The sequence below is a fragment of the Pristis pectinata genome, chromosome 18 (genome assembly GCF_009764475.1).
Source record: "Pristis pectinata isolate sPriPec2 chromosome 18, sPriPec2.1.pri, whole genome shotgun sequence".
Taxonomy (NCBI): Eukaryota; Metazoa; Chordata; class Chondrichthyes; order Rhinopristiformes; family Pristidae; genus Pristis; species Pristis pectinata.
The window spans coordinates 2,572,330-2,585,184 of record NC_067422.1 but is presented as its reverse complement, the minus strand read 5'-3'; the positions used below and the strand labels follow the sequence as shown (position 1 = coordinate 2,585,184).

General features: G+C 52.1%; 1 protein-coding gene across 1 annotated transcript in view; it reads right to left on the bottom strand.

Annotated features, from left to right (window-relative positions):
• The window catches only part of ca10a (carbonic anhydrase Xa), a 187,789-nt gene that overhangs the window by 20,970 nt on the left and 153,964 nt on the right, over positions 1–12,855 (bottom strand). Inside the window, exon 4 of the mRNA XM_052033203.1 lies at positions 11,763–11,948. Coding sequence (XP_051889163.1) covers positions 11,763–11,948 — 186 coding nt within the window. The remainder of the gene's footprint in view (positions 1–11,762; positions 11,949–12,855) is intronic.

Below are 12,855 nucleotides of genomic sequence, written 5' to 3'. Positions count from 1 at the left end.
GTGCCTCCGTCGAGGGGATCCAGGGTCAGTGGAGAAGAGCGGCACTGAGGTACAAGATCAGCTCTGGTCTTACTGAACATTGGAGCATTGGTAAATTGGTTTATTATTGTCACACGTATTGTCACACAAAACTTGTCTTGCACACTGTTCATACAGATCAATTCATTACATGGTGCATTTTTTTTTCTTTATTAATCACATGTACATCAAAACACACAGTGAAATGCATCTTTTGCGTAGAGTGTTCTGGGAGCAGCCCGCAAGTGTCGCCACGCTTCCGGCGCCAACGTAGCATGCCCACAACTTCCTAACCCGTACATCTTTGGAATGTGGGAGGAAACCGGAGCACCCGGAGGAAACCCACGCAGACACGGGGAGAACGTACAAACTCCTTACAGACAGCAGCCGGAATTGAACCTGGGTCGCTGGCGCTGTAAAGTGTTACGCTAACCGCTACACTACCGTGCCTGCCATTGAGGTAGTACAAGGTAAAACAATAACAGAATACAGAGTAAAGTGTCACAGTTACAGAGAAGGTGCAGTGCAGGCAGACAATAAGGTGCAAGGCCATAACGAGGTAGATTGTGAGGTCAAGAGTCCATCTCATCATACGAGGGAACTGTTCAATAGTCTTATAGCAGTGGGATAGAAGCTGTCCTTGAGCCTGGGGGCTATGTTCTTTCAGGCTTTTGCATCTTCTGCCTGATGGGAGGGGGGGAGAAAGAGTGTCTGGGGTGGGTGGGGTCTTTGATTATGTTGGGTGCTTTACCAAGGCAGTGAGAAGTGTAGACAGAGTCCATGGAGGGGAGGCTGGTTTCCGTGATGTGCTGAGCTGTGAGGGGCCGAATGGCCTACCCTGGCTTTAATTCCATATATTCTCAAGTGCCATCCTATCCTGGGAGTGCTGACCTCACCCACTCCACCAAGCCTCCCCCACCCCACTGCCAACCCCCGCCCCAGCTGTCACCTCTCACCTCCTCAACGTCCTTCCAGACCCAGAGCGATCGTACGATGTCCCTTTGTCAGAGCGATCCGATTGTTCCCAACCCCGGCTCTTTCACTGCAGCCCCACAGATACCCTGCCTTTCCTGTGTAGCCCGTCCCCTTTTGCAAGCTGCTGTTGAATCTGGTTTCAGGCAATGAATCCCAATCACAGCATTCAAACATTCTGCTCATCTCCCCTTCTCCCTTGGCCAATTACTTCCAGCCCGAGCTCTCTGGTCACACCGGCTCTGTGGATGGAAACTGCTTCCCGGATTTAAAACACTTGCTTCCCTGCTTTACTCTGTTAAATTCCCTCAAGATACCGCAGGCTGAGAGAACAGGCGAGGAACACCTTGAAAAAGTGGGGATTACTTGGGGAACAGGAAAGTCAATATTTTGCTTCAATCCTTTTGGGTCCCGGAACGCAACGAGTGCAGATGTTAAAGGGATTCTGTGTTCTCTGGCACGGAACTCTCTATGATCAGGATATAAAAGAACTCCTGGTAATTCCACAGGCTATGTAATCCCCTAGTCCCCTATAAAGAGCAAATATCTTTCAGAAGCAAACTTATGAAGAGCATTTCAATAACTGGATGTGGCCTGCTTCACCTTTCATGGAGTCACATCCCCTCTGTACGAGTGCCAAGTGGGTGGTGAGGTGGTATGGAGAGATTGGGTGTCATGGGGGGGGGAGTGAAGGGATGGGATTGGGTCCATTGGATATTTTGGGAGAGAGTGGGCTGGGTCTGTGGGATATGAAGACAGTGAAAAGGGTGGGATTGGGTCACACAGCACGGAAACAGGCCCTTCGGCCCAACTCATCCATGCTGACCAAGCTGCCTACCTGAGCTAGTTCCATTTGTCTGCATCCGGCCCATATCCCTCTAAACCTTTCCCATCCATGGACCTGTCCGAGTGCCTGTTAAACACTGTAACTGTACCTGCCTCTACCACTTCCTCTGGCAGCTCGTTCCACACACCCACCAAAAAAAGTTGCCCCTCAGGTCCCTTTAAAATCTTTCCCCTTTCTCCTTAAATCAATGCCCTCTAGTTTTAGACTCCCCTACCCTGGGAAACAGACTGTGATCATTCACCTGATATATACCCCTCATGATTTTATAAACCTCCATAGTGTTACCCCTCAGCCTCCTTCGGTCCAGGGAAAACAGCCCCGAGCCTATCCAACCTCTCCTTATAACTCAAGCCCTCCAGTCCTGGAAACATCCCCGTGAATCATTTCTATACCTTTCCTGCTTAATGACACCCTTCCTATAGCGGCGGACTCACTAACATCTAGTACAGCTGTAACATGACATCCTAACTCCTGTACTCAGTGCCCTGACCGATGAAGGCCAGTGTGCCAAACGCCTTCTCCACCACCCTGTTCACCCAAGTCACCACTTTCAGGAAGCTACGTACCTGTAACCCTGGGTGTCTCTGTTCTACAACACTCTTCAGGGCCCTGCCATTTACTGCGTGTCCTGTCTTGGTTTTAACATCCCAAAAGCATCAATTTGCATTTATCCGAGTTGAATTCCATCTGTCATTCCTTAGCCCACTTTCCCAGTTGATCCAGATCCTGTTGTAACCTTGGACAACCCTCTTCACTGTCCACCACACCACCAGTGTTGGTGTCATCCACAAACTTACTAACCATGTTCACAACATTGCCGTCCCATTGGGATACACAGGAGACTGCAGATGCTGGAAATCTGGAGCAACATACAAAATGCTGGAGGGACTCAGCGGGTCGGGCAGCATCTGTGGAGGGAAATGGACAGTCGACGGTTCGGGTCGAGACCCTTCATTTTGGTAGTGAAGGGGAGGGATTGGGTCCATGGGATGTGATGGGAGTGGGGTGGATGGTATTGGGAGGGAAGAGGTGAGGGCTGGATCCATGGACACTGGACATTATGGGCGAGAAGGAGGCTGGGAGTTACCACCAGTGATGGAGGGGGTGGAGATGCCTTCAGCCCAAAGGTGGTGGGGATCTGGAACCTCATCCCAAAGGGGTGTTGGGACAGAAACCCCCTGCACACTTGGCCATGACTTGGCTGTGAACTCAGAGATCTGTGACCTTAAGGCTCTGGGCCCAGGCAGGGAAACTGGATTAGGGCTCCACAGAACCTTCCCTGACTGGTACAGACATAATGGGCCGAATGGCCTCCCCCCGTGCCGTAGATTGACGGTAAGTTTTTTACACAGAGAGTGGTGGGTGCGTGGAACGCACTGCCGGCAGAGGTTGTGGGGGCAGATACATTAGGGACACTTAAGAGACTCTTAGAACATAGAATCATAAACAGTACAGCACAATACAGGCCCTTTGGCCCACAATGTTGTGCTGACCTTTAAACTTCGCCTAAGACTATCTAACCCCTCCCTCCCACATATCCCTCTATTTTAAATTCCTCCATATGCTTATCTAGTAATCTCTTGAATTTGACCAATGTACCTGCTTCCACCATCACCCCAGGCAGCGCATTCCATGCCCCAACCACTCTCTGGGTAAAAAACCTTCCTCTGATATCTCCCTTGAACTTCCCACCCATTACTTTAAAGCCATGCCCTCTTGTATTGAGCATTGGTGCCCTGGGAACGAGGCGCTGGCTGTCTACTCTTAGATAGACAAATGAATGCTAGAGAAATGGAGGGCTATGTGGGAGGGAAGGGTTAGGTAGACCTTAGAGCAGGATAAACCGTTGGCAAAACATTGTGGGCCAAAGGCCTTGTACTGTGCTGTAGTGTTCGATGTTCTATGATTCCACTCTCTGGTAGCTGTGAACAAGAGAGCAGGAGGAGGCCATTCACCCCCTCCATTCTGCTCCTACGTTCAATAAGGTCAGGGCTGATCAGACTGTAACCTCAACTCTGTAACCCCACTGATCCCCGGCAACCTTTTACCCCTCTCATCAAGTATCTACCTACTGCAGCCTTCAAAACTTTCAAAGACTCTGCTTCCACCGGCCCCCGCCCCGAGGAAGAGTTCCAGAGACTCAGAACCCTCCAAGAGAAGATAAATCACCTCATCTCCATCTTCATGGGCTCCCCCTTACCTTTAACCAGTGATACCTGGTTCTTGATTCCCCCACGAGGAAACACCCCCTCCACACCCACCCTGACAGAGCCCCTCTTACACGGCGGAGTCAAGCTGCCTTTCCCTCTGGAGACACGGGAGACGGCAGAGGCTGGAATCTGGAGCAACAGACAAAATGCCAGGGAAACTCAGCAGGTCAGGCAGCATCTACGGAGGGAAATGGACAGTTAACATTTCTGGTCGAGACCCATCAACTGGACCCACTGAGATCCTCCATCTTGTGTGTTGCCTCTCAGGCAGATCCAACCCAAGGGAGGAGCTCCTGCAGAGCATCGCAGGGCTGGGGCAGGTGACACCGTGGCCCAGCAGGTAGTGCTGCTGCCTCACAGCTCCAGTGACTCAGGTTCGATCCCAACCTCAGGCACTGTCTGTGCGGAGTTTGCACGTTCTCCCTGTGACCGCATGGGTTTCCGCTGGGTGCTCCGGTTTCCTCCCACGTTCCAAAGACGTGTGGGTCGGTGGGTTAACTGGCCGCTGTAAATTATCATTTGTGTGTGGATGAGGGGTGGAATCCGGGGGCAGTTGATGGGAGTGTGGGGAGAATGGGTTACAGGGGAATGGGATTGCTGTGTGAGCCGGCATAGACTCGATGGGCTGAATGGTCTCCCATGTTGTGGGGAAACATGGGATCTGAAGTCCCTCATCCCTGGATTCATTTTGGTAAATCTCTTCCGCACTTTAGCCGAAGCCCCTCCAGCTGTGGTGTGGTGTCCAGGACTGGCCACACTACTGCAGCTGTGACCGGGCCAGTGTTTTGTACAGGGTTCGATCTAGGGTGTATGTGATGGTCAAAGAAGCAAAGGGGAGTTGATGGATGTGTGCAAGTGAACAAGTTGCAGAGGTGCAGGGAAATAATGGGGAAGGGAATGAGACTGATAGGGTTGCCCAGCTTGCAATGGGCTGAACATCCTCCCTCGGGGAATCAGGCTGGTGTCCGACTCTGCCACAGAGATACAGACATAGATGTCCCGTAGACTTTGTGGGGCTGGAGACTTCCCCCAGAATCTCCTAATACAACAATGCTTTGCTCATAAAGACAGCCAAGGGCTGAACAATCTTTCACTGCCAATTATTTGCACCTTAGTCATGGTTCAGCAGATCTTCAAAGCATTCGGAAATATGGGATGCAGCAGGGTTTGAAGCCCATACTTCACTGACTGCTTAATTGGTTCCCTGTTGATTTTAAGCACAGAGGCCAGGCATGATGTAAATGTCAATCTACTTTTTCTGAGCATGTCAGATGTTTAAAGGTTGTCTTGACATCACTGTTTGCCCATTCCAGTCAACAAAGGGTGATGATACTGTGCTGCTGATTGCTGAGTGTGTGTGTGTGTTCGCGTACGCGTGTGTGTGTCTGTGCCTACGTGTGTGTGTGTGTGTGTGTGTGCATGCGCGTATGTGTGCATGTGTGCGCATGTGCACGCGTATGTGTGTGCGTGCACTGTCGACAAGCCTGAGCACTGCTCTGGTGCCCGGCAGCAGGGGAAGGGCAGGACTCATTATGCTGCTGTTCCCGACTCTGTCTCCTCTCTCCGGGACATGGCCCAGCCTCCCACTTCGCGCTCTCCACACTCCTGTGATAAGGGCTGCTTCAACCATTGACTGGTCTCCTCACCACCCTAGTTTTATTTATTTTTCTGGCTTTGCCCGAGGCCAGCATTTATTTCCCATCCCTACCTGCCCCAGAAGGTGGGGGTGAGCTGCCTTCCGCTGCGGATGCTCCTACAGTGTTGTGGGGAAGGGAGTTCCGGGGTTAAGGCCCAGTGACAATGAAGGAACAGTGATTTAGATCCATGTCAGGATGGTGTGGGACTTGAAGAGGGACCTTCAGGAACAGCTACCTCCTTTCAACCATCCGGTTCTTGAACCAACCGGCACAACCCTAATCACCACAGTTTAGCAACACTATAACTGCCCCAGAACACTCTACGCAGAGACGCACCTCACTGTGTGTTTCGATGTACATGTGACTCATAAAAGAGAATATTAATACATACAAACACTTTGATCACTTTGCACTAAAATGAACTTTCTTTTTTTTTTAATTGCGTTCTTTCTTGTAAAAATTGTGTTGAATTTATGTTCAATTGATGTTTTTCTTGTGAATTCTGCTTATCTGATGCTCTGTGCCTGTGATGCTGCTGCAAGTAAGTTTTTCATTGCACCCGTGCAGACATGGACTTGTGCGCCTGACAATAAACTCGACGTTGACTTTGAGGTGGTGGTGTTCCCCTGCGCTAGATGCCCCTGTGCTCCTTGGGGGTAGAGGTGGTGGGCTTGGGAGGTGCTGTACAAACAACTTGCTGGCTGTTTGACACCACGGGTGAAGAATTATCTACGTGGGATGCAGATATGTCGGAGTACGGTGCAGTAGGACGGGGCATCGAACCTAGGACACTGAAAGCACCACAGCCAGACTTTGGAGGCAATGTTAACTCCAGCACTAGACATTTCGTGCACAATAGGCTACCCTTCAACTCACTTTCATGACAAGTGGAGTCCAATTCTTGACATTTCTTGAAGCTACTGGTAAATAATCTATAATGAACCGTAGCTGAAGTATGTAGATAAATTAGCTGTGAAAAACATAGAGGACACTTGAATCAAGCCGTGGCTGTCAGGGGCATTCATTATATAACACTTAGCTATTATGTGTTAAAGTAGTATGTTTGCACAGGAATATAAAGGACAGTAATCAATAATCAGCAGTGCTAGCAGTCACTGTTTAATATTTAGCAAGATAAATATTTTAACAAGTTGGTTGGGTTTCGTGGTTCTTTGCTGTTCATGGTGGGAGGTTAGGAGGCAGGCAGGTGAGGAACTGGTAGCACAGACAAAATGGGCTGAACAGCCTCTTCCTGTGCTGTGACAGTGCTGCGTTGGTGGTGAGCAAGCTCCCTGTGTGGCGAGCGACAGGTTCACCAGGGTGTGTGGTGAGAGAAGGGAGGGGTCTGCCTTGTGAAGAGGACGGTGCCAGTAAATGTGTGCCAGCTGTGGCAACCAGTCCAGGTGATGGAAGGAACATCAGGAGCCGGGGAGCTCGGCGCAGCAGAGGAAACCATTAACCACAAGGGAGGGAGATGACACTTGCTTGGTCCCTTCCTGCAGTGTGGTCAGTATCCGTTACCCAACCCTGATGAGAAGTTGGTGGTAAGCCACCTTCTCGAACCACTGTAGCCTTTGCAACCAAGGTGGTCTCATGGAGCGGCCCGGAGGGAGCTCCAAGCCTGTGAGGAACCAAGGCGGGATGGTGCGCGACTTGGAGGGGAACCTGCGGGCGGTGGTGTTCCCCTGCCCCTGCTGCTCTTGTCCTTCTCAGTGGGAGGGGTGGCAGGTTTGGGAGGTGCTGTCAGGGTGAGTAACCACAGTGCATTGTGTAGACTGTGTGCCGGAGGTGGGGGGGAGGGGTGTTGAGGCAGGTGGACGGGGTGCTAAGTGTTTTGCCTCTGACTGTGTTGAGATTCCGGAAAGCCAATGATGCTGGAAAGGGCTGGGAGAGGAATTGCCAGTGGTCCACATGCTTCAGGTGGAGCTGTTAGTTTGCCTTCAAGAGGCTAAAAATAAATGCAGCCCAGGTCTCTAATCAGGGACTTCACTGGGGCAGCTCTGGAGACGGAGCCAGAAGCCGTTCTCTGATCTGGGCTGTGCTGAGAACCTCCCCCCCCCCCCCCATGCAGGCAGCAGTCTGTGTACTGGGAGCCAGGGATGAGTTGGGAAAGCAGACGTGATCCATGATCCATGATCCCACTGCAGGGTGGGACTGGGTGGATGGTTCAGTGCTCCTGCTCCTGACGTCCTTCTGGGTACATTTAGGGAGGGAGGGGCAGAGATGGCGTAGCTGGGCTTGGGCACGAAGTGGCAGGAGCGGGGTGGGAGGGAAGGTGGTCTTGGCACAGGTGGGTTGAGCAAGGGGCTCGAGCCTCTCTGGCCCCTCAAGGGGCTGACTCAGGTGAACCAGTTGCTTTACCACCGAGCCAGGGCTCTTCCTCAGCCGCAGGGCGCAGCAGGCAGGTCGGGACACAGCGACTCACAGCGTGGGCAGGAGGGCGGAGCAGGGGTGTCCTCGGACCACTGGAGTCCCCAGGATCCTCCCACCCACTGACCACCAACCCCTACCCCTCACTGACCCTTAACCCCTCCCCTCACTGACCATTAACCCCTCCCCACAGTTAACCTCTCCTGCTCTCATCATTAACTCCAACTGAACCCCATCAGCCATCGTTGGCCCTTCTGCTTACGTCCTCCACCAGAACCAATCCCAATCTCCATCACTCCCTGTGAACCCCTCGCACTCACACCTACCGCTGATGTCCTTGCCCATTAACCCTTCCTGTTCTCCATCAGGAATCCATCAGACGTTCAACATCACTCATCGTTAAGCCCTCCTGCTCATACCCTCCCACATTAACCCTTCCTAGTCCTCATCAGTAACCTCTCCTGGTTACATTTCTTTCCCTGATCTCCTCCCTTCCAGATTAACCTCTCCCAGTCACATTTCCCCATTAACCCCTCCCAAAGCTCACCCTTCCCCAATAACCCCTCCTGATCCCACTCCTTCCCCATTACCTAATCCTGGACACTCTCTCCCTAACCTTCCCGGCAACCTTCTCGGCTGACAGAAGACGAGGTGTTGCTCCTCGGGCTTGTGTTGGGCCTTGGTGTAACGGTGCAGGAGGTCACAGACAGAGGGGGATGGTGGATAAAACAGGCAGGCTGTGAGGTTCAACGTCCAATTCTCCAACGTTAGGTATCTCTCTCTTTCTTTCTCTTTGTGTGAGAACCAGCCAGTTCAGTTTGTCATCATGTTGGCTAAAGCTTTCCTTTTTCTTGTGCGGTCTGGCTTGTTGTACATGGTCCCACAGCCTGACCATTAACAGCACATTACACACACATGGGAGCTGAATCTGATCTTAACTGCCCCTTAACTGTCACATTGGGTCATCCAAACTAAATGCTGGAGGAACTCAACTGATCAGGTGGCATCTATGGAGGGAAAGAGACGGCTGATGTTTCAGGTCTGACCCTTCATCTGGACCCTTCCTGAAACATCGACAGTCTGTTTCCCCCACGGGTGCTACCTGACCTGCTGAGTTCGTCCAGCATCTTGTGTGTTGCTCCAGATTCCAGCATCTGCAGTCTCTGGTATCTGCATTGGGTCACCCAGTCTCACCCTATCAGAGAGACTCCCCGATTCCACCCATCGTCCTCCCCACCTTCCTTGACTAACTCGTTCCTCTCTTTCCCAGTTCCTATGAAGCATTAACTGCCTCTCTCCTCACAGATGCTGCCTGACCCGCTGAGTGTTTCCAGCATTCTGCTGTTATTCTAGCACGGTGTGCCGTGGCCATCTGCTAAGTACAACCTCTGGTGAGGAAGGAACTTTAATGATGCAAGGACAACAGCGCAGCTCTATATTTATAGAACAAAATAAATAGAACATGTATAGTCAAGACAGAACAATAGATTATAAGATATAAAGAGAATCACGGGATATGGGACAGTGCAAGCAAATGTTGCTGAGGTGACCACCCATGATCACTGAGTGGCGCAGCAGGTATTGTCCTGCGTAATTTCTTCGTTTTTTCATGTTCTGCCCACAAAGAGAGGAGGTTTCCCCCTGGTCATTTTTACAGTGAAGTATTGTGATGAGTTTGCAATTAGTTTCTAGTCTGCAAATTGCTCTGTGGAAGCACAGAGCAAACTGTGCAAATTAATCGACTAGTCAGCATGTTAAACACTGAGTGAGTCTCACTGAGCAGGTGACAGGGGAATTAGCATCAACTGGGAGATGGATGGTTGGTTCAGAGGAAGAAGTTCCTTCCCCTGATCTTCTAACTGACTGCACCGTGCACACAGGCGAGAACATGCCCGTGTTTGTTCCTCGCTGAAAGGGAGCTGGTCAAAGAAAGGCAGACTGACATTTCTGTAGCGCCCTTCCCAACCCCAGGATGTCCCAGGACGTTTTACAAACAACGAGTCATTTCTGTAATGTGGGAAATGCAGCACAGGAAGATTCTGCTCTCGCGAGGATTCCCGAATTTATTGGCCCCACCACTGGCAGCCGTGCCTTCCTGCACTCTGGAATCCCCTCAAAATTCCCTCTCACTCCCACATCCCCTTCTGCTCTAACCTTCTGGTGGGCTATCCTATCTCCTCAGGGGCCTGGCATCAAACCCTGCCTGACACTGCCTCTGCTCTTGTCGTTTCACCAAGAGCAGCGGAAGTAATCGATTGTAATCATTGTTTAATGTGTCTGAGCTCTTTGTCCTGTGACCTGCAGCAGCCTGTCTCACTCCAGGACCCCGCGTGTCCCAGGACTCAGTGGTGTTACTAGTAGGGCTGCTGTCTCACAGCTCCAGCGACCAGGTCATAGCGTCACAGAATGGTACAGCACAGAAACAGGCCCTTCGGCCCACCGTGTCTGTACTGACCATCGTCCCTATCTACACCAATCCCACCTGCCTGCATTAATTCCGTCTCCCTCTGTCCCCTGCTCATTCAAGTACCTGTCCAGATGCCTCTTAAATATTGTCACTGTTCCTGCCTCCACCACCACCTCTGGCAGCTCGTTCCAGGTACCAACTACTCTGTGTGTGAAACATTTACCCCTCAGATCCCCTTTAAACCTCCTCCCGCTCTCATTAAACCTCTGCCCTCTAGTTTTAGACACCCCTACCATGAGGTTCAGGCTACCTACCCTATCTATGCCTCTCATAATTTTCTACACCCCTCAGCCTCCTCCGCTCCAGGGAAATCAGTCCCAGCCTCTCCAATTTCTCCTGACAACTCGAGCCCTCCAGTCCCGGCAACATCCTGGTGGATCGTTTCTGCACCCGATCCAGCTTAATCACAGCCTTCCTGTGGTGTGCTGACCAGAACTGCACACGGTGCCCCACGTGTGGTCTCAACAACATTTTGTAGAACTATAACGTGATGTCCCAACTCTTGTGCTCAATGCCCGTCTGATGAAGGCCAGTGTGCCACGTGCCTTCTTCACCACCCTGTCTACCTATGTCACCACTTTCAGGGAACAACCTATATTTCCCCAGGTCTCTCTTCAACAGCACTCCCCAGGGCCCTGCCATTCACTGTGGATTACCCTGGCCAGGTTTAACTTGCCAACATGTATCACTGCACTTGCCTCAGTCGTTCCCCTACCCACTTCCCCAGTTGATGCAGATCCTATTGCAGACACAGGAGATGCTGCAATCTGGAGCCAAAAAAACAAACTGCTGGTAGAACTCAACCCAAAACGTCGACCTTCTCTTTGCCTCCACGGATGCTGCCTGACCCGCTGAGTTTTTTGTTTGATATCCTGTTCAATCTTCTCCACGGCCCACCTGAGTTCAATCCCGACCTCGGGCACTGTCTGTGTGGAGTTTGCACGTTTTCCCTGTGACCGCGTGGGACTGCCCCCACCGCCCCCCACACCCACACCACCCCCCACCCCCCGGTGCTCTGGTTTCCTCCCACATCCCAAAGGTGTGCGGGTCAGTGGGTTAGTTGGCCGCCGTGGATTGTCCCCAGCGTGTGGGTGAGGGGTAGAATCTGGGGGGAGTGTGGGGAGAATGAAATGGAATTCAGGTAGGATGAATGTAAGTGGGTGGTTGGTTGATGGTCGGCATGGACTCAGTGGACCGAAGGGCCTGTTTCCCTGCTGTATCTCCCTCTGACAGTGACTCACCTCTCCCGAAAAGGCTTGCCCGTTCAGCAGGTGCTCCGACCCCTGGCTATCCTCACTGCCGAAGTGTAGCCGGATCTCCTCCAGGCGGTAACTGTAGGTGAGGGGTCCACCGGAGACATTGACCAGATGCTCCTTGTCCAGCCTCAGGGAAACGTGTCGCCCTGTGTTGTACATCGTCCCGCTGATCTGGTGTTAAACATAAGGAAAGTGTCAGCGAGCATGGGGCAGCGTTCTCCCCTTGGATCACCGCACACCGCCTGGGTTCAGGACACCGGCCTCTCTCAGCTGGAGGTCCAGGTCCCACCTGCGCAGTCCTGCAGGGGTGTCACATTGTCAGAGGAGCCACCTTTTAGATCAGTGGTCAAACTGGGGTCTGACCCCACCCTCGAACTTGGGTGTCACAGGTCCACCAGCAGAGGTCGCCTGATCCCTCTCTGTCCCCTTCTCCCTCCTCCTGGTCCACCCCAGCCCCTCCCCTCCGTCACCCTGTTTCTTTCCCCTCCCCGACTCATCTGACCATCACCCACACACCCCTCTCCCTGGGTCCCCTCCCCCAGTTCCCATCTGCCCTCCCCACCTCCCTTATTTGGTTCCAGGGTCCACCTTCCTCTCCTATCGGATCTCAACATCTGCAGCCTTCTGTCACCTCCACCCATCACCTCCCAGCCTCTGTCACCACCTCCACTCTCCCCTCCTCACCTGGATCCACCATCACTTGCCAGCTCTTCCTCTGCCCCTTCCTCCCACCTCTTTACACTGGCTACCTCCCCCTCAGTCCTGATGAAGGGCCTCGACCTGAGACCTCGACTGTGCATTTCCCTCCACAGATGCTGCCTGACCCACTGAGTTGCTCCAGTGGTTTATAGTTTTGTAGCAGCAGCAGACCCTGGTATCTTTGCACACGTTTCATCACTCAGCCAACTTCACCCAGATAAATGGTCAACCAGATTTCCTTACGCCGTGGAATGAAGCCGTTCTGTCCATCGACTTCATGCCAGTTCTCAGATCCGTCCCACCTTCTCCCCACTCATTTCCCTGCAACTTATTTTCCCTCACATACCCAACAAGTGCTCCCGATTCTCCAACCACCAAC